Source organism: Lipotes vexillifer, unplaced genomic scaffold (genome assembly GCF_000442215.2).
Source record: "Lipotes vexillifer unplaced genomic scaffold, Lipotes_vexillifer_v1.1 scaffold560, whole genome shotgun sequence".
Lineage (NCBI taxonomy): Eukaryota > Metazoa > Chordata > Mammalia > Artiodactyla > Lipotidae > Lipotes > Lipotes vexillifer.
In genome coordinates, this window is record NW_006792210.1 from 139,803 (window position 1) to 165,755 (window position 25,953).

General features: G+C 39.5%; 2 protein-coding genes across 6 annotated transcripts in view; one reads left to right on the plus strand and one right to left on the minus strand.

The window, feature by feature from the left end:
- The first annotated feature begins 1,281 nt into the window (after positions 1–1,281).
- NKRF (NFKB repressing factor) lies at positions 1,282–14,599 on the plus strand. 2 transcript variants are annotated; one of them, XM_007465445.1, is made up of 3 exons: positions 1,282–1,442; positions 10,445–10,575; positions 11,627–14,599. In XM_007465445.1, exons 2-3 carry the CDS (start codon positions 10,461–10,463, stop codon positions 13,582–13,584), a joined length of 2,073 nt encoding a protein of 690 aa, XP_007465507.1. In that variant the 5' UTR covers positions 1,282–1,442; positions 10,445–10,460; the 3' UTR covers positions 13,585–14,599. The 2 variants fall into 2 exon arrangements, with proteins under 2 accessions (XP_007465507.1, XP_007465508.1); XM_007465446.1 differs by lacking the exon at positions 1,282–1,442 and adding an exon at positions 3,580–3,599.
- The window catches only part of UBE2A (ubiquitin conjugating enzyme E2 A), a 15,418-nt gene continuing 1,321 nt past the window's right edge, over positions 11,857–25,953 (minus strand). Inside the window, exons 4-6 of one of the 4 annotated variants that reach the window (XM_007465442.1) lie at positions 20,158–20,247; positions 19,063–19,151; positions 11,857–12,808 (exon numbers count right to left, since the gene is read on the minus strand). In XM_007465442.1, coding sequence (XP_007465504.1) covers positions 12,767–12,808; positions 19,063–19,151; positions 20,158–20,247 — 221 coding nt within the window. In that variant the 3' untranslated portion in view covers positions 11,857–12,766. Of the gene's footprint in view, positions 12,809–17,401; positions 18,720–19,062; positions 19,152–20,157; positions 20,248–25,953 lie in introns of those variants that run through there. The other 3 variants (XM_007465444.1, XM_007465441.1, XM_007465443.1) reach the window with 3 other exon arrangements.

Consider the following 25,953-nt stretch of genomic DNA (forward strand, 5'->3'; position numbering starts at 1 on the left):
TCTTGCCTGAACCAATCTACAAAATGATGATTTTCCAACTCCAGCATTCCCTTCATATTTACCAGTCAGCACATGGTATTCTATTGTAAGCAAAGGCCCTCCCTTCTCTCTCATTATTTCTTTATCTACTTGGTATCACTGTGGACTTATGACTCCCTATTTTTTCAGTGGCTCATAACTGTCCTTAATAATTTTTTTTTTTTTTTTTTTTTTTTTTCGCTGCACGTTTTAAATTGATACAGTTAATACAGAATTATTTGAAATAGTGATCACTACTGTGTAAACACGATGCTTGTCAACAATTGGGATGCAGTATGGATGATAAAAGTGGTTGACTAGAGAAGTGGCGGCTGTGGATGATTTTCTAAGTATTTCGTTTTTAGTACCACTTCACAGTAAAATACAAAAGCTAATCCTCTGAAGAAAAGGCGCCTCGGAGAGCTGACGTTTAAAAAATAAAAAGGGTAAATTACATTTCAAACCCAAGTCCCTTCCAAAGTACACGGTCCCACTGTCAGAAACCCAGGGAAAAGCATCAGGCGAGCTACTGCTGCCAAGAATCACCTGTGGGAGCCTTCCAGGGACTTAACGGAAAAAGGTTCCCAAGCCTCAGAGAACCTTCCAAAAATCCCCTTCCTGGAGCCCCGCCCCCCGCTTGTTATCACAGTGCGTCAAAGGCCCGTAGTCGTCAGGAAAGGGAAAAAAAAGTACGTCGCGCGAGACTCAGTGACGGGATTTCGAAGTTAGGGAACAGCCGCGGCGCAAGCGCACTGGCTTCACAACCTCGGGGCTGCACGCGGGTAGGTAGACTAGAGGAAGGGGAGCAAAGCGTGCTGGTGTCTTTTTTTTTTTTTTCCTTCCTTCCCAGTACAGTGCGTGAGTCTGCGGGTAGCCGGAGGTGCGGAGCGCGGGGCCTGGCTCGGCCTCCCGGGCGCGCGTGTGACTGCGGCGGGTGCCCTCCTCCTGCACCTCCACGAGTTGGAGGAGTGCAACGGGCGTGCTCCCGGGTTGCCGGCACGCGAGCTGGTGCTCGCCTTTTCAGCGGTCGCCCGTCACGCACACACTCCAGTCCCCTGAGAGTTGGTCTTCGCGCCTCGGCGCGCCCCTCCTCACCCGGCCCCTCCCACCGACCCCCGTTCCCGCTCTCTCCTGGTAGCGAGTCGGCTTCATCCCTGGGGTCCCTGCTTGGGGGCGGAGAAGATGGCTGGCGGACGTCTGCTGTTGGGGGGCGACTTCCTGTCGCCGCCGCCGCTGCCGCCCCTCCCGCCGCCCCCGCCCGAGCCAGTGCTGGAGCAGTGGCGCTATAGCCACGAAAGTGACTGGCAGTGGGCTCTGCGGCGCAGCTTCATCTGTCGGCACCTGCACAGCTATCCCGGAGCTGCCCTAGACCAGCTCCTCGCGCTCTCCGCTGCCTGGACCAACCACGTTTTCCTGGGCTGCAGGTGAGGAAGGTGTGAGGGTCGAGTTAGAGACCCGGGTGTGTGGGGGGGGAATCGGCGATGAGGGTCGGGATAGGGACGGGGGGGGGCGGGTATGGATGAGCGCTTAGAGACTGGAGATTTGGAGGTGCTGGAGGACTCCAGAGGGCTCACTGTTGGCCTGGGGGGGTTGGCCGAGCTAGGTGGCAGGGGATGACATAACAGCTAGAAGGGTGTGGGGATCGCGGGAGCGGCCCCTCCAGGACCAGGGGTGGAGATAAAGAAGCGCCTGGGAGAGGATTATTGAGAGGTGGTCATTGTGATGGTGTTTTTGGAGGGCGTGGGAAATGACGAATAGCAGAACCTCGGACCTGCGTAGGACCTTCCAGGGATGCGGTATCCGCAAAGAATATTCAACAGTCGGGGCTTCGAAGGTCTGTGGGGTGAGGGGAGGGGGACTCTTTGGTTCTAATTCTAGTCTCCTCCTGACTGGCCTCCCTTTCCATCCCCGTTAAATTGAACAACACCAGCCCCTCAGCTGGGTTGTACTGTCTTCTCCTGGGGAGGCGGTTTGTATGAGGTCTCTCAGCCGCAGGGCCCACCTTTCTTGTAGATTTGCGTATAATGTGTATGGATGCAAACAAAGAAATGGATATATCTGCTGTAAAAAAGGATTGCCCTCATTTCCCCTTCATTGTGATCAGAAGGATTAACATTTGGCCTCTGGGTGAGGTTTTAGGTATGAGTCCCCTCCCGCCCTTTCCTAGAACCTGGTCTGTGTTCTGAACAGGCCTCTTTGAAAGCTCTTTGCATTCAATGGAGACTGCGGTATGGTTCCAACGCATTTTTTTTTTCTCAACAGACTACTTGGACCACTGTCATACAGAACCCTCAAACAGGCCCTATACTAGACTAATCATTCCTTTGATAGACTAAGAGGCTTCTTTTTTTGACACTCTTGCCTCACGGTGAATTTTTTATTAGGAAGGATGAGAAATTCTGGAAAATGACCAGATCAATTTCAGCCAGTTCAGTTCCAGGAATGACTGTAACAGATATAGATAAATAGGATTATCTACTGTTAGTGCTTAATTGTTGAACATAGCATCCAGCGTGATACTTTGTTTTGCTTTCATAACACAAGTGTGTTTTTTTCTACTCTAGGTTAGTGTAATTTCTGCCTCCAGAGATAATGATTATTTCACTGGAGGAACTGGTTACAACTGGGGAAGCCTCAGTAATTAATCAAGTCAGATAAATCTAATTGACCTTCACTTAACAATATTGTTCTGGCAGTAGAAAAGGTACCTTTATCCTGTAACCATAGATCTCCTTAATATCACAGAAGGCCATGGGGAATCTGAATCCTTAAAAAAAAAGTTATAGGTGAGGAGAATAACCATCCTTTGTGTTAATGATAAATCTTACCTTCCCACAAGAATGTGAGCTCCTTTGGGGAAAGGGTTTTTGCTTTCTTGTTCACACCTCTATCCTCAGTGCCTAGAAGAGTGCCTTCTATTAGCTGCTCAATAAATATGTGTGGCATGAATAGATGAATTCAGCTTTGTAATGTACAAAATACTTAAAACATTTATGTATCTCATTTAATACAACCACCTTAGAAATTGAGTGGTGTCTCATTTTTACAGCTAAATCAACGGAAGCCAAGAAGTTAAGTGACTTTTCCAAGGTCCCATAGTTGGGGCTGGGACCCAAGTCTTCCTATGCTCTTTGCACTGAGACACAGCTGCTATAGGGAAGGATGGACCAGGAGTGAAAGCAAGTAACGGACATAAGTCATTATTATCTCTCAGGATTTCATCCCAAGAACAACAGCAGCCTTGAGCATAACTAGGGCATTAAAAACATAAACCGGGCCAGTGATAGTGTTAAAAGCTCAGGCATCCAGAGCATTTGTGTGTATGCACTCACCCAGGCACATTTGTGTATAGTATATATCAACACATGTATTATCATCATGTTGCATTGTAGGTAAGTCAATTCAATCAATACAAGAATTGCTATAACATTATCCAGTAGCTTAACTGAAGAGTAATGTTTGCATTGTACCTGATAACTTAGATATAGGAGAAATGGAAGAGGCAATAAGGAATCTTGGAAGCTAGGGACCAAGTGCAGTCTTCCACTGTAGGCAGGCTTTATATTAGCTGTCATCTTCAGGTGGGTAAAATCTGTATTCCAGTACTTGTTAATGTCGATGTTGGCAGAGCTCTTGTTTTCTGGTCTATTCTTCTGTGACAGAAGACTCTTCTTTTCTCCCAAGGGAACTGTGGAGTACATGGTGACACAGCCCTTTCTACTCTAAAATTGTTAATTTGTTGTTCAAGGCTCATCCCTTGACTTACAGAACAGATTATAAACAGTAGCAAGAAGGGAACTCTTTGCCTTTTGTTTCCCACTCGCAGGACTTTCTGTGTTCTGATTTAGCTGGGGCTGAAAGAACTCCTAGGTTAAGGACATCTTTGAAAACTCCTTGATCATAAGACCAAGCCAGGAGGAGGAGCTCAAATGCACAGGGAAGCAAACCATGTTTCATTCTTTTTGGTGATAGTGGCGATTGTCAGAGAACAAGTTTGAATATCTTCTTGACTATCTGTAACATGTTTCTCAGACGTAAGCAAGCATCAGAATCACCTGTTAGGCTTGTTAAAACACAGATTGCTGGGCTCCACTCCCAGAGTTTCTGATTCAGTAGGTGTGAGGTGGGACCCCAGAATTTGCATTTCTAACTAATTCCCAGATAATACTGTTGATCAGAAAATGCTCATCCAGGGACTACACTATAAGAACCGTTGCCTTATAGGATAAAATAAAGCAATGTTTTCCAGTCTGCTTTTTGATCAGTTTTTCCCTTATAGTCTAGGCAATGAGGAAGCCCAAATAGCTGAAGTTATTTCCCTTCACTTTTTCTTGTCTGCTTCATAAAAGTAAACAACCTGTCAAGATTGTTTTCTGTAGGCAATTTCTAAGATACATCTTGTGGTTAATGAAAAGTTAGTGCAGTCTTCTAATCAACTACATCTACAGCACTGACATAATTGTTCATATGAATGCCTAGGGACCTCTGCAGTTTTTACTTAAAATTGTCAATAGTGTATGTATACTTAATAAAGAAGAATGTTTGGTTAACTGGAACATTCAGCTTTCCAATCATTCTTCATCAGTAGTATTAGAAACAGAATCCTGGCCTAATTACCTTTGATGAGATATTAATTAATAGAGAAAAATTACCGTAAAATGACATCAGCTTTGCCACCTTGATTATTTGTCTCTTCCTTGTTGATTGAGATTGGTGTTTGGAAGGTAGATGCTAGCTGGGCTCATGTTGTGAAACTAACCTCGCACATAGTAGGTAGAGTGCATCAGTCACCAGCTAATGAAGTATGAGTGGGAGCTTTCAAAAGATGCATCAATAATCTTGGTTTTATGTTATTCACTGACTATGTTAGGAGTCTTAAGAATAGTTTTGCATAAATAATTTTATACTTGGAAATCCTAATCTTTGCTTAGTTTTCAAAGCTCAGCTTTTTTATTTGGACCTAGTAGAGCAGTTTAATAAATTAAAAAAAATTGAAAGTATCTATTACTGAATATTCATTAAATTTCAGGTGCCATTGTATATCATAAGTATACACCTATATGCACGTGTCTTTTTTCAAGAATGTAAGATTCATGAAGTCAGATGTCTTTGTCCATTAGACATCGTCTTTTTGTATGCTAGGTATGGTGGGACAGTTGTGATTTCCTAAAGCTTGGAGCATAGTAAACTATCTTTGGAAACCTTAAAGACTTGCTGGGGCTTTTTGGTTTTCTGTTTTAAGCATTTACAACCAAATGGGTGAATTAACAGACTTAACTACATAATATGCATGCATCTTAAAATTACTCTATTAGACTTACCTTACTGACACTTTACGTCATGGTCCCACCGTAAGGTAGAATACTGTATAGCCATTAAAACTCATGTGGTAGTGACATGGAGAGAAAGTTTATGACGTAGTAAATTAAGAAAAACAACACCCACCCCCAGCAGATTACAAATCAACATAGATGATCTGATAGTGGGGTTTTTTTTGCGATGGTGGGGGGACGTGGTATGGGAAGCATAGAAAAAGGAATAAAAAGTAACCCCCAAAATGTTAGTGAAGTTATCAGTGGTTGGGTTTGTAGGTGCTTTTCTTGGTGGATTCTCTAAAATTTCTAGAGTAAAGGTGTTCCTTTTAAATCCACTACAACAACAACAAAAAATACACTATGGAAAACTGAGTAATGAAAGCTTTACTGCCTTGGCTTATTTCAGATTTGTGGAACCACTTCTTTATCCCCGGGTAGCTACTCTCTGGAGACAGAAATCCTAGTGGTCTTCATAGTAAAGATTAATGCAAAGATTAATATTTGCATTGTTCTTTGAATAGTCAAGTGTTAGGCACTATACGGTCTGTTCCATTATTTTTTCAGCTGGTTGGGCTTCTTCAGTATTATGACTTCCTAATAAAGGGCTGAGAAGATGACTGTGTTGGCAACTAACACAGAGGTTTATTTTTATAGCCTGTGGGTGATGTTGAATTTTGTGGCAGATGTAATGAATAGAGAACAGTAAGTAGGTATAATCATTACTAACGCTGGAAGAAACCTGAGAGAAAAAGTGAATGTGAATGGAGTAGGCCCCAAATGCATCATTCATGAACACTGTATGGCATACATGCCATTTACAGTTGTGTACCATATTTGGAATCAGGCTATAATTTAAGGTCTGGCGAATTTTGACTGGAATTCAAGGTGAGTGGGTTGGTTGTCGTACCAATTTTGGTAGCAAGAGTGGCAATACCAGTTTAAGATTTGTAGACTTCATCTCACTTTCATAATCTTTTGTTTTCATCACCTTGGAAATTGGACTCCCAAATCTTAATGAAAGTGATATATACAATGTATGACGTTTTAGGCGATGTCTTTTGATATTTAGATAAGAGTAAATAAAAATAAAATTACTCTTGGCGTTTAAATACTGGTGCTAGCAACAGCAGTTATCAGTGGGAAGTGCGGGTTACAACTGGACTGGCTTCCAGGTAATCTGTCAGTGAAGGCCACCATGTCACTTCTCTGCTTTGCAAGGAAAGACATCTGAAGGGTGTGGAACCTATTGTGTTGAAAATGGAAAATGTTATCCCCCTTCAAGTTCAGAACCTATTCATGTAGAGGTGTGCTAGTCACTCATTTTCAGAACTTTCTTGGGGAATTCCCTGGCAGTCCAGTGGTCCCTGGTAGGCTGGGAAAGGCTCTGAAGGTAGGAAGGGTGAGTAGATCCCCATGACAACCAAAACTTCACATGAGCCCATATTTTTGTTTCTCTGCAGGAAATTGATATTCTGTCAAGCTCCAATCTGCTTCATAAAGGAGTCCTTTTAAAAATTGTATGTTTTAGGGCTTCCTTGGTGGCGCAGTTGTTGAGAGTCCGCCTGCCGATGCAGGGGACATGGGTTCGTGCCCCGGTCGGGGATGATCCCACATGCCGCGGAGCGGCTGCGTCCGTGAGCCATGGCCGCTGAGCCTGCGCATCCGGAGCGTGTGCGCCGCAGCGGGAGAGGCCACAACAGTGAGAGGCCCGCGTACCGCCAAAAAAAAAAAATTGTATGTTTTAAAGCTTTTTATTATGGAAAAATCAAACACACAAAAATAGTTTAGTGGACACCCATGTGCCCATTACTCAACTTCAGCAGTAATCAAGTCTGTCATGTTACCCTTCTCATTTCATCTTGCCCCCAGTTTTTTTGTGGGAGATAGTCTAGAGTATATTAAAGAAAATCTTGACATCATTTCTCCTGCAAATACTTTAGTATATATCTGTACCAGGTAATTTTTCATAATACCATTATTCATACTCAACAAAGTTAACAATAATTTCTTAAAATCATCCAGTGCCTAGTCCATGTTTAGTTTTCTGCATTTGTCTCAGGATACCTTTTTACAGTTGGTTTGATTCACAATCCAAACAAGGTCCACGCGTATCTGATCTGTCTCCTTTAACCTATAACCATTCCCTCTTCTTTTATTTCATGCTGTTTATTTGATGAAGAAATGGGCTGTCACATAGTGTTTCCTTCATTATGGATTTGGCTGGCTGTATTTTTTAAAAATATTTATTTATTTTGGCTGCACCAGCTCTTAGTTGCGGCATGCGGGATCTTCATTGCGGCATGTGGCATCTTTAGTTGTGGCATGCGGGCTCTAGTTCCCCGACTAGGGCCCCCTGCATTGGGAGCATGGAGTCTTACCCACTGGACCACCAGGGAAGTCCCTGGCTGGCTGTATGCTTGTGATGGTGTTTAACATGTTTCTAGGAGTTAGGGGCTTGATGAGGTTTGAGTTCAGTTATTTGGTGGGCAAGAACACTTTTTAGATCTTTGTCCTGTCATATCACATCAGGGACACAGGTCTGGTTGTCCAGTTTTTAGTGATATTAAGATTATAAAGTTCTCCACCAGCTTTTTTTAATTGAAATTTTTATTGAAATAATTATAGATTCACATGTAATTGTAGGGAAATAACACAAAGCAGTGCCCTGTACTCTTTACCCAGTTCCCCCCAGTGACAGCATTTTGCTAAGTTATTGTATCATATCATAACTAGGATAATGACCTTGTTACAATCCACTGAGTCTACACAGATTCCCCCAGTTTTACTAGTACTGGTGTGTGTGTGTGTGTATTGTGTGTGTTTAATTCAGTACAGTTTATCACATGTAGGTTTGCATATCCACTACCACAGTCAAGATATTGAACTGTTCCAGTACCACAAGGATCCCTCATGTTGCCCTTTTATAACCACATGCATCTCCCTCCCACTCATACACAGCATTGTGTGTATCGATAGTTTTTTCCTTTTTATTGCTGAGTAGTGTTCCGTGGTATGTGGTACCAGAGTTTTAACCACCTGTTGAAAGGCATCTGGGCTGATTGCAGTTTTGGGTTGTTACAAATAAAGCTGTTTTGAACATCTGTGTACAGTTTTTTGTGTAAACATAAGCTTTTATTTCTCTGAGATAAATGCCCAAAAGTACGGTTGCAAGATTGTGAGGTAATTGCGTGTTTAATTTTATAAGAAACTTCCAAGTTGTTTTCCAGAGTGTCCATACCATTTTACATTCCCACTAGCAATGTACCGGTGATCCAGTTTTTCCGCATCCTTGTCAGCATTTAGTGTTGTCACTATTTTTCACTTTAGCCACTCGGATAGGTATGGAGTGATATCTCATTGTGGTTTTAAATTGCATTTCTTTGGTGGCTAATGATGTTGAACATCTTTTTGTGTGCTTATTTGCAATCTGTATATCCTCTTTGGTGAAATGTTCTGCTTATATCTTTTGTTCATTTATATGTATGTGTACACATATATATGTGTATATACACATATGCACATTATATATATGTATATATCTTACTGTTGCATTTTGAGAGGTCTTTATACTAGATACTAATCTTTTGTCAAGTGTGTGGTTTGCAAATGTTTTCTTGCAGTCTGTAGCTTGTCTTTTCATCCTCTTCATGGGGTCTTTTGAGAACAAAAGTTTTTAATTTTGGTGAGGTCCATTTTATTAACTTTTTCTTTAATGGGTCATGCTTTTGGTGTCAAATGTAAGAACTCTTTGCCTAGCCCTAGATCCTGAAGATTTTGTCCTGTGTTTTTTGTAAAAGCTTTTTAGTTTCACGTTTTACATTTCAGTTTGTGATGCGTTTCGAGTTAATTTTTGTGTAAGGTGTGAGGTTGAGGTTGTTTGGCTTAAGGATACCCACTTGGTCCAGCACCATTTGATGAAAAGGCTGTCCTTCCACCATTGGATTGCTTCTGCAGCTTTGTCAACAGTTGAGCACATTCGTATGGGTCTGTTTCTAGGTTCTTCTCCATCAACTTTTCATCTGATAAGCTTAGCAGCCATTGATGATCACTTATTGTTGCATTATGGGTCGCAAAATGGTAGTAATCTATCATTCCTTCATTTATTAGCTGGAATGCTTCTGTAAAAGAGATTTTCCTCATCAACTCTCTAGATTCTCTGAGGTACAGTCTGTACAGGAAAATGCCAGATAAATGCTTGCTTTCATTACCTGTTTTTGGAATAATGTTTTGATTCCCTACAAAGGTGACCAATAATGAGTTTGTAAGTATTATTATGAACTAATGGATTTTTAAAATATTTGATGTGTTTCAGTCCACTGTGGTTATTCTTACTGATACTCAAGTTGGCTCACTTCTGAGTCCATTTGACACAACCCCTGAGGTCTTTGACAGCTTCCTTGTTTCCAGGCACAAAAATATCTCCCAGGTTCACCTTATACATTTCTTGCCCCAGACTTGGATCCGAGCCAACCATTTCTCTCAGGACTCTGATTCCTTTTGGTGGGAAGTGATAGAAACCACAATCTGGATGTTAACAACCCATCCCTCATTATTTATTTATTTATTTATTTGGTTGCACCAGGTCTTAGTTTCAGCAGGCGGACTCCTTAGTTGCAGCACATGGGCTCCTTAGTTTCGGACTCCTTAGTTGTGGCATGCATGTGGGATCTAGTTCCCTGAGCAGGGATCGAACCCAGGCCCCCTGCACTGGGAGCGCAGAGTCTTTATCCACTGCGCCACCAGGGAAGTCCCACAACCCATCTCTTATTAACACTCTTAGTACTTCTGTAAATATATTAATGTAATTATTTACACATAATATACATATATGATAGAGAAAAATTATGAGTTTATATGGATACTTTTAGTTCAAATTAAAGATAAGGTCTTCACCTAAATTTCTTGATTTTTATGTTTGTATGTCTCCTAATGATAGTAACATAATTACTCATTTGATACATAACTATTTTATGGCAGATTCTTCAGTTTTATAGCCAAGACACTCTGTTGGTAAAGTCCTGTGGGAGCAATTATAAGACGGGTCATCTAGAAACTTCTTCAAAAACTGCATTCTTATCTGTTCTAACTGTAGATTATATTAATTTAAATAGGTACAGCCCACACTTGATGGAAAAAATTCTCCAAATGGCTGAAGGTATTGATATTGGGGAGATGCCTTCATATGATCTGATGCTGTCCAAACCTTCCAAAGGTCAAAAACGTCACCTCTCAACATGTGATGGTGAGTATACTTATTTCTGGAAGGTGGGATTTGAAGAAACAGTGTGGCTTTTTTTTTAATGATATGAGTGTGGTATATGATTTTAAATAACATTGGTAACTTTGGATCTTACACAAATGTAAAATTTTAACCTTCAGTTTATACATTTTTTTTTAGGATGCTAAATAGAACTGAAAACTAAGAATACTGAACTCACCCTATAATGCTGTCCTTGAAGTCCGTGCCATGGAACCTCCCTTTAAATAGAACAACCTTATACTCTAGATCATTTGAGCATCTAAGTAACTAAATCCTCTTGGATGGGTCCACCGTGGACCAATTTTCTACTAAACAGTGTTATAGGGAGAAAGCTCTAGTGTCTGGTATAGCCTCAACAGAGTTCTTCCATAGCTTTAAATTTGATATCCTCCATAAATCATTAGTTTCCAGCTGTTCTAGAAATAAAATATAGCAAACACCTTTTTGTGCAGAATAGGTCAGAACTAAGATTTTGAAGTTGAAAACCTTTGGGATCTTTTGACAATTTTTTTAATTTGATTTTTCAGTCACAACTATATAAAGCACCATCACAGAGTCAGTCACTTCTGGTACAAAAGAGAGGCTTTGTAAATGCCTCTGCTCATCATCTCTGTTGCATTAGAGCCATCTGTTCCGTTTGCAATCCTTAAGAAGGGAGCTTTTCAGCACAGGTGGTATGAGATCGTAGTGGAACAACCTCTTACTCGGTACACTTCACCTGTGCTTTAACTCATTAGATGTAGCAGCATCTACCAGTCATGCATAGTGGTGACCTGCATACTCGAGTCAATGGCATATTTTCTATCAAGTCTCTTCCCTTACACATGGAAAGACAGGGAGCATCCCTCCTTATGCTGGAATCTTACATTGATATTTGAGTACCTTCACCTAAATGACCTGAAGTTTTTGTGATGGGAAGTATCTTGTACCAACAATATAGTTTGCAAAAATAATATGGTTGGTACTATTTTCCTGCTTGGTTCTTTTGAAATATTCCTTTTTTAATGAATTGTAAATTTCACTCATTCTATAGGTCAAAATCCTCCTAAAAAGCAAGCCGGTTCCAAATTCCATGTGAGACCTCGTTTTGAGCCTGTACATTTTGTAGCTAGTAGTTCAAAAGATGAAAGACAGGAAGATCCTTATGGCCCTCAAACAAAAGAGGTAAATGAACAGACACATTTTGCCAGCATGCCAAGAGATATCTACCAAGATTATACTCAAGACTCTTTCAGTATACAAGATGGAAATTCTCAGTATTGTGATTCATCAGGATTTATTTTCACAAAAGACCAGCCTGTAACAGCCAACATGTATACTGACAGTGGGAACTCTGCCCCCAGCAGCACATCACAGCAGGCAAACTGCCAGCCAGCTCCTGAGCCTTCACCATCACAGACATTTCCTGAGTCAGTGGTAGCCGAGAAGCAGTATTTTATTGAAAAATTAACAGCAACTATCTGGAAGAACCTTTCTAATCCAGAGATGACTTCTGGATCTGATAAAATTAATTACACATATATGTTAACTCGTTGTATTCAGGCATGTAAGACAAATCCTGAATATATATACGCTCCTTTAAAAGAAATCCCTCCTGCTGACATCCCCAAAAATAAAAAACTTCTAACAGATGGTTATGCTTGTGAAGTTAGATGCCAAAATATCTACTTAACTACAGGTTATGCTGGCAGCAAGAACGGTTCCAGGGATCGAGCTACGGAGCTAGCTGTAAAACTCTTGCAGAAACGTATTGAAGTTAGGGTTGTCCGACGGAAATTCAAGCACACGATCGGAGAGGACCTTGTGGTGTGTCAGATTGGCATGCCTTCATATGAATTCCCTCCAGCTCTGAAACCACCAGAAGAGCTGGTGGTGCTGGCTAAAGATGCTTCTGGGCAGCCAATTTTTAATGCTTCTGCCAAACACTGGACCAATTTTATCCTTACAGAAAATGCAAATGATGCAATTGGTATCCTTAACAATTCTGCCTCATACAACAAAATGTCTGTTGAATACAAATATGAGATGATGCCAAATCGTACATGGCGTTGTCGGGTGTTTTTGCAAGATCACTGCTTAGCTGAAGGTTATGGAACCAAAAAAACAAGTAAACATGCAGCTGCTGACGAGGCTTTGAAAATCCTTCAAAAAACACAACCCACTTACCCATCTGTCAAAAGTTCACAATGTCCAACAGGCTCTTCGCCCAGGGGATCTGGGAAGAAGAAGGATATAAAGGATCTCGTAGTTTATGAGAATTCTTCAAATCCTGTGTGCACGCTGAACGACACAGCTCAGTTTAACCGAATGACAGTTGAATATGTCTATGAAAGAATGACAGGACTCCGGTGGAAATGCAAGGTGATTCTAGAGAGTGAGGTAATTGCAGAAGCAGTTGGAGTGAAGAAAACTGTCAAATACGAAGCTGCTGGGGAAGCTGTGAAAACCCTCAGAAAGACCCAGCCGACTGTCATCAACAACTTGAAGAAAGGAGCTATTGAAGATGTGATTTCAAGAAATGAAATTCAGGGCCGCTCAGCAGAGGAGGCTTACAAACAACAAATCAAAGAAGATAACATTGGAAATCAGCTGCTGAGAAAGATGGGTTGGACGGGTGGTGGTTTAGGTAAATCTGGCGAGGGCATTCGGGAGCCAATCTCTGTCAAAGAGCAGCATAAGCGGGAAGGGCTCGGTCTTGATGTAGAGAGGGTAAATAAAATTGCCAAGAGAGATATCGAACAGATCATCAGAAACTACGCCCGCTCAGAGAGCCACACGGATTTAACCTTCTCTACAGAGCTGACTAATGATGAGCGGAAGCAAATACATCAGATTGCCCAGAAGTATGGTCTTAAGAGTAAGTCTCATGGGGTGGGCCACGATAGGTACCTGGTGGTAGGTAGAAAAAGACGGAAGGAGGATTTACTAGACCAGCTCAAACAGGAAGGCCAAGTGGGGCATTACGAGCTTGTGATGCCTCAAGCAAATTGAGATCTTTAATTTATTTTGTAAATGCCTAATGAGGCAGATTTGTGAATTAGAGAAATGCTACATGTTCTGGTTGCAGAGTATATTCATTCTTAAGATGTTTCACCTTGTTCATTTCATATAGTGCTTTATTAGATATTGGAACTTGAAGAATTCTGTCCACTTGTATTAGCTTAATCCAGCAGATAATATTGTGCAGTTACTGTTTGTGTCTTTGATATTGCTGTGTCCCTCAGATTTTAGTAGTTTGTACAAAGCAAGAACACATATCCAAATGGAATTTCACCCCGAGAAAGAAATTCCCATTTTAAAGGGCATAGCACAGCAATTTGCAACAATATGTAAAGTTGATATTGACTACAATAAAACTACAGTCTTAATTCCAGACTTAACTGAAAATGTCAGGTCATTTTGTATTATCTATTTTCATCTTTATGTGAAGCCAGTTATAGAATGTTTAATAGTAAATTGTGCTGTACGTGTAAATGTCCTTACCAACTAAATGATGTAAAACTTTCTTAAAGTAATTTTAGTGTTCATTTATTTATAACTTCTACCATGTGGTTTCCAGAATATTGGAAGTGATACACTGTATCTTGTGATATATGAGTGTTAACAAATTCTAGTCTTCATGCTGAGAGAGCACTACTTAAGAGAGCAATTGAAAAGTTCCCCAAACTTTGATTCAGTCTGAAGAAAGGAAGCTGGAACTGTCTGTTCTTGGTGCCTTGCAGAGAGACTCGCAGCAACTCTCCGTTATAGCTTTCACATGATTTGGGTGTATAGCACATCCAGGGTGGCCACAGCTGTGGTGGAGCTTGGTAAAAGACTGAAGATACATTGGTGCTTTGATGAAAAGGTTAGTTGGCTGGTCCCTCTCTCAAAAAGCTTATTTAGCCCCCAAAGCCAACTTTGTAACATATTTAAAACTGCTATTTTCGCTTATTTCTGGAATGTAAAAAAAACTGTATAAAAAGGATTAGTGTATGCTTCCTGAATAAAAAGGAGCCAAAGTTGATCAAAACGGTGGTGTGCTTGTTTCTGGGAAGCAGCCTGGTAGTGACACTTTGGGTCTTTGGAGAAGGGAAGTGGCGTTTGCACAAAATATTTCAACACTCAGAGCACATGTGGATGAACATAATGACTTGGCAGATGCGAACAGCCAGTCAGCCACCCATCACGTTTATCTCTGGGGACCAACCTGCTGGCTGCAACCAAATCTCAGGCTGTTTACTTTTACGTGATTTTGTTTTTGTATCTCAGATAAATCAAGTGTTAATATTCAGAGATGAATACTGATATTGATAAACACTTCCAATGACTTCATATTTAGAACAATTAGGTTGTTTACAGTGTCTTAAAACATTTAGCACCAAAGTTGACATGTAATTGGCCCACAATGAACAATTTCCTTTCCCCTCTTATTTATATTTTACATTAAGAAGCTGTCCATTGTAGTTAAATCAGTATTTTAAAAATATAAAGGGATTAACTTTTATGCCTGGACCTCCTTGACTTTCAGTCACCTACAGTGATTAACACAGTAAGTGATGTTTGCTTTCCATTGACTCTTTTGTCCTGCAGTATATGGCCTTTCCTAATGTTCGTAGGAAGGGAAATGAGGTGTGCATTTTATTTTGGCACTTAATGTTTTAACAGTGGCAAAGGGAACTAAGCTAAAATGTTTATAGATTTTATAGGATTTTTTTTTTTTTTTTTTTTTTTTACCTCCAAGTCTCATGCCAACTCTGAGAAGCTGTGGTTCAATTAGTGTTAGAAAAGCCAGGCTTCAACTCTCTTGGGTAAGAGTGGCTTTGGGGATTAAGGAGTGTGAAAACTCATTTCTCTACATTTCTTTTCTCTTCCCAGAATGATCTGGGGGCTGGAGGAGTAGGGTAGTGTTACACAAATGTGGTTTATCTATATAAGTTCAATAGAACAGAATATTAATATAGTTAAGCTCTGAAATAATGGGGCCAAGTGTATATTTGGTTCTCGATTTGAGAGTCCAGATTTCCTAACTTCTTAGATCTGCCTTGGTATAGATGTGGAATTAGGGTGAAGTCATTTAACTCTTGCTTGAGAATAAAGAATGTTGAGAAATGGGTTTGGCAAAAATGAGCTACTGACAACCCTGCTGTTCTATTTTGTCCCCTTTTTGTTGGTTCTTGTATTTTCCCTTTCTTTGAGATGGCAGTCGTTTTAACCCAGTAACCTTGCTATAAAACCTGTGCAGGTACATGAGCAGTTTTAAGTTTTATTTGAATCACTTAAATATATTATACTGAGGAACTAACTCTGCTTTCAGTTACATTTATAGCTTTGAAGCTCACAGATGTATTGTTTAGATTTTTTCCCCTCCCCTTTGATTATAAAATGAATAGAAATTTCCTGCATTCTGTTGGGATTCTTTTTAAAATAGTATACGGTGCGTTCACTGTGCTATGAGTAACTCCTGAAGCTGGAGATCGGTCCTAAAGAAAGGACTTTAATTACAGCTTTGGTTCTTCATCATACCCTCTTTGCCACACCAGCAGGTGCAGAATTGAAGGTTCAAGTTCAGTTCTGCCATTTAAAAGGGGACCTCACAAATCTGGTTTATTATTGTTGTAAATTATTGTATGCAGGCAGCCTGTGGCATTTGTTTAAAAAAACTGTAAAGAAAAAAGGCACATTAGCATTAAACTTTAAAATGAATGATTTGTGGTGCCTTTGACCATGGATATGATGCTTTGGGAGGTCAGCTTGTTGTAAGATTTTAAAAGGATTATCCCATGAAAGCGATTGGGAATAGTGTTTCTCAGGAGGTGTACAAAAAAAATATTAAACTTGCACATTCCCAGTCTTTTTCAAGTATAAGTAACAGTGTCAATATTTAAGATACCCAGCCACAGGACTTCCCTGGAGGTCCAGTGGTTAAGACTCAGTGCTTTCACTGCCGTGGACCCGGGTTCAGTCCCTGGTCGGGGAACTAAGATCCCACAAGCTGCACAGTGTGGCAAAAAAAAAAAAAAAGATATCCAGCCACAGTAGGATGAAGAAATTTATGTAAAACTAATCTGACAAAGACCAATTTAATGTCATTCTACTTTGAAGTAGAAATGGACTTAAGAGAAAGTAAGTGCATTTAAGGACATTGCTTCTAGGTGAAACTAACCAGTTGATGTGTTCAGTGTAGGATGAGCTCCCTCATGTTGAGGCTCCTTTAAGTGCCATGTCTTAGAGGATGTGTGGGTACATCCACCATAAGGACTTAATTAGCGCCCCGCCCCCAAGAAGTGAGTTACCACAGTCACTGTCCTTGTCTCTTTAAAATGAGATAGATTGCTCCTCAGAAGAAAGCAGAGTTTTGTTTGAACAAGGTAACATTGAGGATACCTGCACCCCCAAGCTTTACATGAGACTTAAAATACCATTATTTAGTTTGTTGTTTAAGCTAGGGCTTTTCTAAGAGGTGGAATGTCAGGATCAACAAGTTAGATCTTGGGCTCTGAGGATGCTGGTAAATCTCCAGGTTAATTCTCCCCCCTTACCACAATTTCATTCCCTTGATTGATTGACTGTAATATACGCTGAAGTAACTTTGTTTTACCTAATAGATTTACATTCTGTTAGCATGTTTAAAAAAAGCATTAAACACTTAGGACTAAAAAGAAAATACGTCCTCTCCAGCGGTACCTACTCTTCTTCCTCTCCCTCTCCCAGAATCTGTACTTCTGCTTTTACCATCATTTTTATTTTAAGGGGGGAAATGAGTAGATATGAGAGTCCTATAAATTCATACTAGAAGTTCATACTGAGCTAAAATATAATTATACCTTGACTACAAAATTTTAAGGTTATTTTTATTTACAAGTTTTGAAAAATGTACATTTTTTACATGGGTTACTTGTGCAAAGTTAAATTCAGAAGAGTGATAAATGCACAAAAGGTGACAATGGAACATCAGACAAAACATTTACAAGCTTTGTCCCACACTGCTACTTAAAGGTACTGTCAATCTAAAAGTATAAATATCCAAAGAAAGATTACAAACATTGACTTTAAGGTTCTTATAATACTGAAAGGGAGGAAGAAACTAAAGCATGCAGCATTAACAGAGGATTTGAGTGGAAAATAGTTTACCACAGACATGTTCCCTTCCTTGGGTTAATTAAAACTCTAAAAAAACAATGGAGGATTATAAAGTTGTTCATCTAGGGTAGCACTGCTCCTTTAAAAGGATTAAAGGATCTCCAACCTTCCCTAGCTTAAAAACTAATGATTGTTTCCATTCCTCTGCTCCCACACCTCTTTAAAAAGTGAAAATCCAGAAGACTTCAGTATTCTGAATCTTAGCTTGGGTGTGTCCATTGAACACCTTGCAGGGAGAGGAAGTGTCAGTTACTATGCTGCACTCCTTTGGCTGAGCCCTTTAACATTCTCCTTCCTACCAGTAAAAGACACAATTCATGTTAGTTAGATATTAGTATCATAGCCTTTTTAGCTTCCATTGCTCTTTCAAAATGAATGTTCATATGGATTTGTTTCCCTGTTTTCTATAGGCCATATTCCAAAAATTCACTTCCAAATCCAACAAAAGTGAAGGACCAGCTAGGGTGAAACGCTTCAGTAATCATTCATTCTGTTAAAAATAACATTCTGGTCATCAAGCTATGCATAAGCACCACTTGTAAAACAATTCATTTTAAAAGCTTAGTGTAAAGTACAGTAACACAATACTGCCATAAAACTGGAAATGAGATACAACAGAAAAGGAATTAATTAAGCATTAGTGACTTTTTGCACGTAACCCAGGTACAGTACATTTGATCTCATAGAGGGTGTTTTCTGATGTTTAAGGAGAGGGTAGAAGGGGTAGGAAAAGCCTGGCAAGGGAAGATGGAAACAGCACAACAGCTATTTTGCTTTTAATAAAGTAAATGTAATGACACTGACGAATAGGAAGGTGACAAACACATCAATATATATTTTTCTTATGACCAGCTGCTGCTTTTCCTGCACCCGGGTCAACAGTCACGCCAGCTCTGTTCTACTATCGCAGAAACACGTTTTTCATACTCCCGCTTGTTCTCCTGGTACAGCTGAGCAGCCTGGCTGTTTGCTGGACTATTGGGATTGGGTTCATCCAAAAGAGACTATAGAGACAATTTGTAAAAAGTCAGTTCCTCAATGCAAATATACATATATATATGGTTGGCCAAAAACTTTGTTCAGGTTTTTCGTACCATCTTACGCAAAACCTGAACGAACTTTCTGGCCAACCCAATGTGTATATTCAACACACTCGAATTGTCCTAGGTAGCAGCGAAATTTGCCCTCTCAGCATAATAATCTACAGTTACATTAATCTGCTAGTAGCTAGCCAAACATACATGTTTTCTGGTGGGTTAGGTCTTACCTACTTTTTACTTATGACTTTCAAAAACAATTGCTAATATAAACATATCAAAGGCCATAGTCACATTAAGGAAAATTCACCTGTATGGATGTTAAAATGGAAGACACATCATATGTTGGACTCCAACGGTTCTGAAGTATGTCCAGACATATACTACCATCTGCATAGACTAAGAGCATAGAAGTAGGTTATGTTAAACATAACAAAACCATTAAGGTTTTAAAATCATAGTCAAGACAAATACAGTCAAGAATACTTTGCTTTTGAGGTTTAAAAAAGATTGCTAAGCTGCTTCTTAGTTACCTTCCTAAAAGAAGTGTCATAATCACTACTAGTGAAACAGGATGATCAGAGAGTGTCAAACATAATCAGTATAAAACTGGAAGATACCTAATGCTTGTTATTCTGAAAAGACTGCCCTGTTATCCAGGAAACCACGCACAATTTTTAAGAGGGTTCCTCATCATCGATAGACTTATGGGAAATTCACTCCACTAAATTTTTAAACTTTATCTCCTATCTGAAATAACCAAGATAGCTCAGAGTTCACAAGGTTTCATTTTGGTATGAAGATAAAAATATCTGATACCCTGGAAAATACATTATTAACCTGAATAAAAGGCAACTTTTTCTAGGCTTACTACTAGAAAAAGAATAATAAAAGAGCAAAATAGTAAGTTAGAATCACCTGTGGCACTTTTCCAATACACCGTATACCTGGACTCAACCACAGAATCTGATGTTCAGTAGGTCTGGAGTGGGGCCGGGACATCCATGGCTTTTAAATGTCCCACGCTAATTCTGATCTGCATCCAAAGCTGAAAACTATTGCTCTAAATGCTAGTGAAAATAATCACAACACAAAACTACCCCAATCTGGCCTTACATTAAAGGGAAGCCTCAAGAACATCCTTATTTTTGTTTAGTAAGTAAATGATAAAAGCATCAAAACCAGGAGGCTCTCAGATTCCAAGCAAAGGCAATGTCCCTTCACTGCTTCAGTTCTACGACCACAGACCAAGACAACAACAGACCACCATGAACAAGTTCAGCTTTCAGGAAACAGCAAGATGCCTAGACAAATACTCAGGTGCTACAGACAAATAGGAAATGTGGAATACCTCCCAAATAAACAGTGTCGCAGTCTGAAATACTGTATTAAAAGTGATACTTGCCGTTTGGATGAAACATCTTAGAGACAAATCTAACCGTAGGTGGCTTATTCGGATATTCTTCAGTGAATTCTATTGTAAGCTTAAAGGTTCCTGTAATTAGAAAAGAAAGGGTTAAGAAAACCTACTTATCACTTTGTTCGGTAGTACTTTGTTTTTAATACTACATGACTTTTTTTTTCAAATATTATATGAAATAACGCAAAGATATAGAGTAGAGAGGAAAGAGACCAGGTAAGAGATACAGCTCCAGGGATTGCCCTAAAAATGGACAGACACTGTAAGAACCATCACTCAAAGGTGATTTTTTTGTTTTTCCATTATTCTCCCCCAAACTTAAATACAGCCATTTTAAACTCAAAATTACTGCCTGCAGGATAACTTTGGCCACTGTACATTTTGAAGACATCCTTAAAATGACAAGCAACTAGAGCCAAAACGTGGCCTTCCTCCTTGAGAAGACTGAAAGACCTTAATAAAGGCCAATTTTAATCAGCTGTCATCTTAAATGGTGATTTTTAAATGCACTAGAAAGAATGAGAGCACAAAGTTCAAAAACCAATGCTAGAAATACAAATCAATAATCAAATTATTTTTAAAATAGCAGGAAATAAGAAAAGTGTTCACTGGCTCCTCTTCATGTAAGAGCAGCTCTATAATGAAAACATAATTGAATGTAAGCCAGAAAAAACTTCACAGTCCCTCTTTAAAACCCTTAAGTATGACTCACAAGCTACTTCACTATAAAACCAACTCAATTATTCACACTAACGGTAGGAATTAATGGCAGAAATAATTTAAAAATCGTATTAGATTGCATTCATGTCTCCAGTAAATTTCTTTCTAATGATGTTTGTTTACGCTACTATTGAAACAAATTATTTTTCTTGACTATGTGTCAACTAAGGTAGCAGGAGGCCCTAAAGCATACTAAGTTAACAGACTTATTTATAAGAAATGGACAAACTGGATCTCATTCAAGAATTGCTGGGGACTTCCCTGGCGGTCCAGTGTTTAGGACTCTGCGCTTCTACTGCAGGGGACACTGGTTAGATCCCTGGCCGGGGAACTAAGATCCCGCATGCCCCACAGCGCACCCCCGCCCCCCACCAAAAAAGAATTGTTGGATGTTGTGATTTGGGGAGATTATTTTCTTCAAAATGTTATTTTTTTAGTTTTTTTTTTTTTTTTTTTTTTTTTTTTTTTTTTTTTTTTCTGGGGGTTTTCTCGTTGACCTTACCCCAGCGGAGTGGAGTGTCTGCATGAAGGCGTGCACCCCAATTAAAGCTGCCTTTCTCCACGCTGTCCCTGGGCTCCAAAGGCAACCCCTGCATCGGCAGGCGGGCTCTCAACCACTGCGCCACCAGGGAAGCCCCAAAATGTTATTTTTAATTGGGTTTAATAAATTCAAGAAAACAATTGGGCAATTGTTTTTTCCTGACTGAAATTTCTTCAAGTAATCTTAAGGAATCAGTTATTATCTAAGGTGATGCACGTTCCACTATATTACTCTGGTCCATTTAATAAATTACTTATTCTAATACGATAGACCACACTTCAGATAGAGTATAATTTTTTACTGGTTTCTTTGAGTTAGCAATTTATTTCCTCCTTGCTTCCATTCCTCCTTTCCACTTAAGAAAAAAAGACTATAGGGCTTCCCTGGTGGCGCAGTGGTTGAGAGTCCGCCTGCCGATGCAGGGGATACGGGTACGTGCCCCGGTCCGGGAGGATCCCACATGCCACGGAGCAACTAAGCCCGTGTGCCACAAACTACTGAGCCTGTGCTCTAGAGCCCGCGAGCCACAACTACTCAAGCCCGCGTGCCACAACTAATGAAGCCCACGCGCCTAGAGCCCGTGCTCTGCAACAAGAGAAGCCACCACAATGAGAAGCCCGCGCACTGCAACGAAGAGTAACCCCCGTTCGCCGCAACTAGAGAAAGCCTGTGCAGCCACAAAAACCCAACGCAGCCAAATATAAATATATAAAAATTTAAAAATGCAACATATGGAGGCATATTATATTCCCCAACTATAGTTACTCCCTAAACTTGAAAGTCAGATCTGAAGTTACTATGTATTATAACTAAGGACAAAAAGCAAAATATTTTGGAATGAATAAACATGCTATAGTCCAACAGAACACACTTCACCTTTACCACCACCTGGTCATAACTCTTCCTATTTTTGAGGAAGAAAGCATAGTTCTTTCTTTTCAGTTCTATTGATATTATAATACGCAAGAAAAAGTGGGAATGAGTGTTAGTTCAAAACTCTGAGCTTCCTTATGTATCTCAAGTATAAACACATTTGGCTCAGTGTTGATACCCGCTTAAATTATAGCTTAGAGATTTATCATCAAGAAATTGCTCTACAAAAACTGCTCTAAAATTGGGCAGATTTAATAGCATGCAGAGCTCCCAGGTACTTTAAATTAAAACCATCATTAAATATGATACCTAAAGGTGGTAAAGTCACAGAGAAGGCAGGTGTAGGTGGAAACAGTGGAGTGCAGTGGGGCAGAGCAGAAGCTTTGCAGTCAGATCTGGGTTCAAATCCTTGCTTTGCTACTTGCTAGTTATGAAACCTTTGGGGAAACTGCTCAACTTGACTAAGCCTCAAGTTCCTCATCTGTAAAATAGGGTTAACAATAGTACCTGCTACATAACATTGTTGTGAGGTTTAAATGAGGGAAAGATGCACAGTGACACAAAATAAGTGCTTCATAAATATTTTAGTTACAATAATTCTACAGTTTCATATCTCTAGACCCAGCTGAAGGAGGCAAAACCCAAAAATCCAAACTTCACTATCAGTAAGAAAAATACAGTTAATGAATTCAAATATTAAATAGTACTTTCTTTCTGACCTACATCAATCACAGTGAAAGCAAGGTGAGTACATACGCTGGTGGCTCACAAAACCCTTGACTTGAAATTTCTGCCTAATCCTTGCCTAAAAGTTCAGCAAGGTGGTTACCTAGCTACCAAAGAAGTTAATCAAGTCTCTAAGAACAGCTCATTTAATATCTTGAGAAGTGAAACCAAGATAATTTATATTCAATGTGAATATAAATTAGGACGTACCTAAATCTTACTCAAAGCACACATTTAAAGGGATATTTCATACTTTTAGCCACCTTAAACAATGAGAACCTCTTTAGTACAACTCTCAATCCAATTTCTGAGACCCAAAACAAATGTTAAGGAAATTTAAAATCTGAGAATTACTACTACGCAATCGAGACTAGAGCTTGTCCTCTGAATATTTAGAAGGCTAGGCTTTAAAATAATTGGAGACTTAAGCCTCACCATTGTTGTATACAATCTGTACTGATTTTTCATCTTCCTGAGGAGGTCACAACATTGTAAGGAAAGTATAAATTAATCCATCTATGTATAGGGACCAGGAAAATTATATAAATGAGTTAAATGGCTGGTGTATGGCAATAGGGAGTGATATGGTTAAAGTAGAGAGTGTATGTTTTCTGCCTGTCACAAATTCAATTTTTTGAAAATATTGTATTGGCCAAAGAAAGCACCTCTGTAGGTGTTTTCTGCCATTTAGCCACCAGTTTGTGACCCCTGAGGAGAAAGCAAAGTACATGTACTTAAAAAAAATTTTTTTGATGACTGAAAAAAGTCTGATTTTTAAGATAATACCTAAATACTCTTCATCATAGGATTTATTTACCTTAAGAACACCCCTAGTGGACTTTGATTCATTTTTTTAAAAAAGACACCAAATTCTTAAGAATACGTCTATTATGAAAATCAAGTACTAGTATCTTACTGTGTCTATTAACAATTTTCAGATGATATGATGGAGAATACATTGTTCCTTAACCTTCGTATTCAGCATATATACCAAGATATTTTATGAGGAAGTATTTCCCCCCAATGTTTTGTTTGGTAGTGTAAGCTCTTGGGAACATAGTCCTCTTACCTTCAAGTGTGTAAAGTTAACTCAAAATACCTTTAAGAGTTCCTTTTCTTAAAATTTCATCTCTTTAACTAGGGTCTGGCTGTTCCAGAAACCTCCACTACAAATGGTTTACAAGGAAGCAACAAAAGTAGTTTTGGAGCTGTTGATTTATATAATACATTGGCAACAACAAAATCAACTATGCCACTTGTCCCTAACTGGGCCTTTCCAGTAAATTCCCTAACTGTAAATAACAGGTATTTTTAAATGGTCAAAAAATTTCTTGTCAACTTGGTCAGTGTTCTAGACACCTGAGAAAGCATCCATGGATAGCAGACTGCTCAAAAGAATGAATTACAAAAGGGTACTGTCATTTAGCCTGAGTAATTCCTTTCAGCAATGTCAGGGTGGAGATACACATCATCAAAAAAAGAGCCAGTAATGTCAAGGGGGAAGGTCCAGGTAGATAATGGATTCCACAAGTCTTTTCAACTCATACCACTTAAAACGAGAGAAGCACCCTTGAAATATTTAAGTTGCCAACCCCAGCAAAGTGGTGTACTATTAATAAAGCTGTGCCCAGCGTAAAGCAGTCTGAGTAAAATCAGGAGGAAAAAAGAAGCCAATGAAAACAAAGCCTGCTGGAGCTAAAGCAAATACACAGCTAATCTGCACATAAAACTTAAGTATGAAGAACTAGCACCAATCTAGTAGAGGAAAATTAAGCTCAGCTATAGCTCTTGCTACAGATCAGGATCAGTTCAAATGATTTACTGCACCGAAGTATCAATAGTATGGCTTGAGGATCACACTCCCCTGCTGTCATTTCTTTTTATTGCAGCACTGAAGAGCAGTGATATCCACCCAGTGGGTGAAGGTAGAGAGGAAACTACAAGTATTTAGGCTACTGTCTACAGTCTTCTAGGGAAATGTGAGTGTTTGAGACAAATCATAGAATTGGTTAATATTGACCTACCTCACAACATCTTGTGGTTGGTAGCATCAAAAAGCAAACTGACTTGGCAACATAAGTTTGTACTTAGTAGTTTGCAGAAATGTTTTTGTTCCCGCCTTCAAACTGAGTTATGTGCATATGTGTGTGCATATGTGTACAATATCTCTCAAATGCTACGTGACCAAAGGAAGGTAAGTCATTGAGAAAAAAGTAACAGAAAGATCCTTTTCTTTTTAAAAATACCTCAAAATATTAAAGATGTCAATTAGTAGTTCAAATACTTTTAATCATCTTTTTAAATGTATTAAGCTTTCAAAAACAATTAACTACATACACACAAACACGCACACACATACACACACACACAACTGAATGCACTAAAACTATATCAGTGTTAATTTCCTGGTTGTGCATAGTCATTCAAGATGACTTGCTACCAAAGGGGCGGGGGAGCAGGTGAAGGGTATACAAGGTCTCTCTGTAATATTATTTATTACAACTGCACATGAACCTATAATTATCTCAAAATAGGAAGCTTTAAAAAATCCTTAAAAAGCAACTAACGTGTGTTTTTAAAGGTCAAACCTAAACCCATTAAAAATCATGTACCTATAAGTACATGTAGTACCTTGAAGTAGGTTGGACACTGGTCAAGACAGTACATTAAGGCTCCCCTCAACTGTGAAACTGCTTTGAGATTACTGACCATCAAGTCTTGATAAAAGCACATACTGAAAACTCATTTAAAAATTAGAAACATTATGCTCAAACTGGCTATTAAAGGTGCCACTAAAGACCATCTTAAAGCAGTGAGGCTGACAGGCACTCAATGCCAGACTGTAGAAACCAGACAATTGTGTGCAAGGGATTCTTGCATCCATTCAGCATCCAACAAACACACATTAAGCACCTGCTGAA

Coding starts and splice junctions, on each gene's coding strand:
- NKRF (XM_007465445.1), top strand. CDS start 10,461: ATGGAAAAAATTCTCCAAATGGCTGAAGGTATTGATATTGGGGAGATG. Junction 10,576..11,626: donor TCACCTCTCAACATGTGATG/GTGAGTATACTT, acceptor CTCATTCTATAG/GTCAAAATCCTCCTAAAAAG.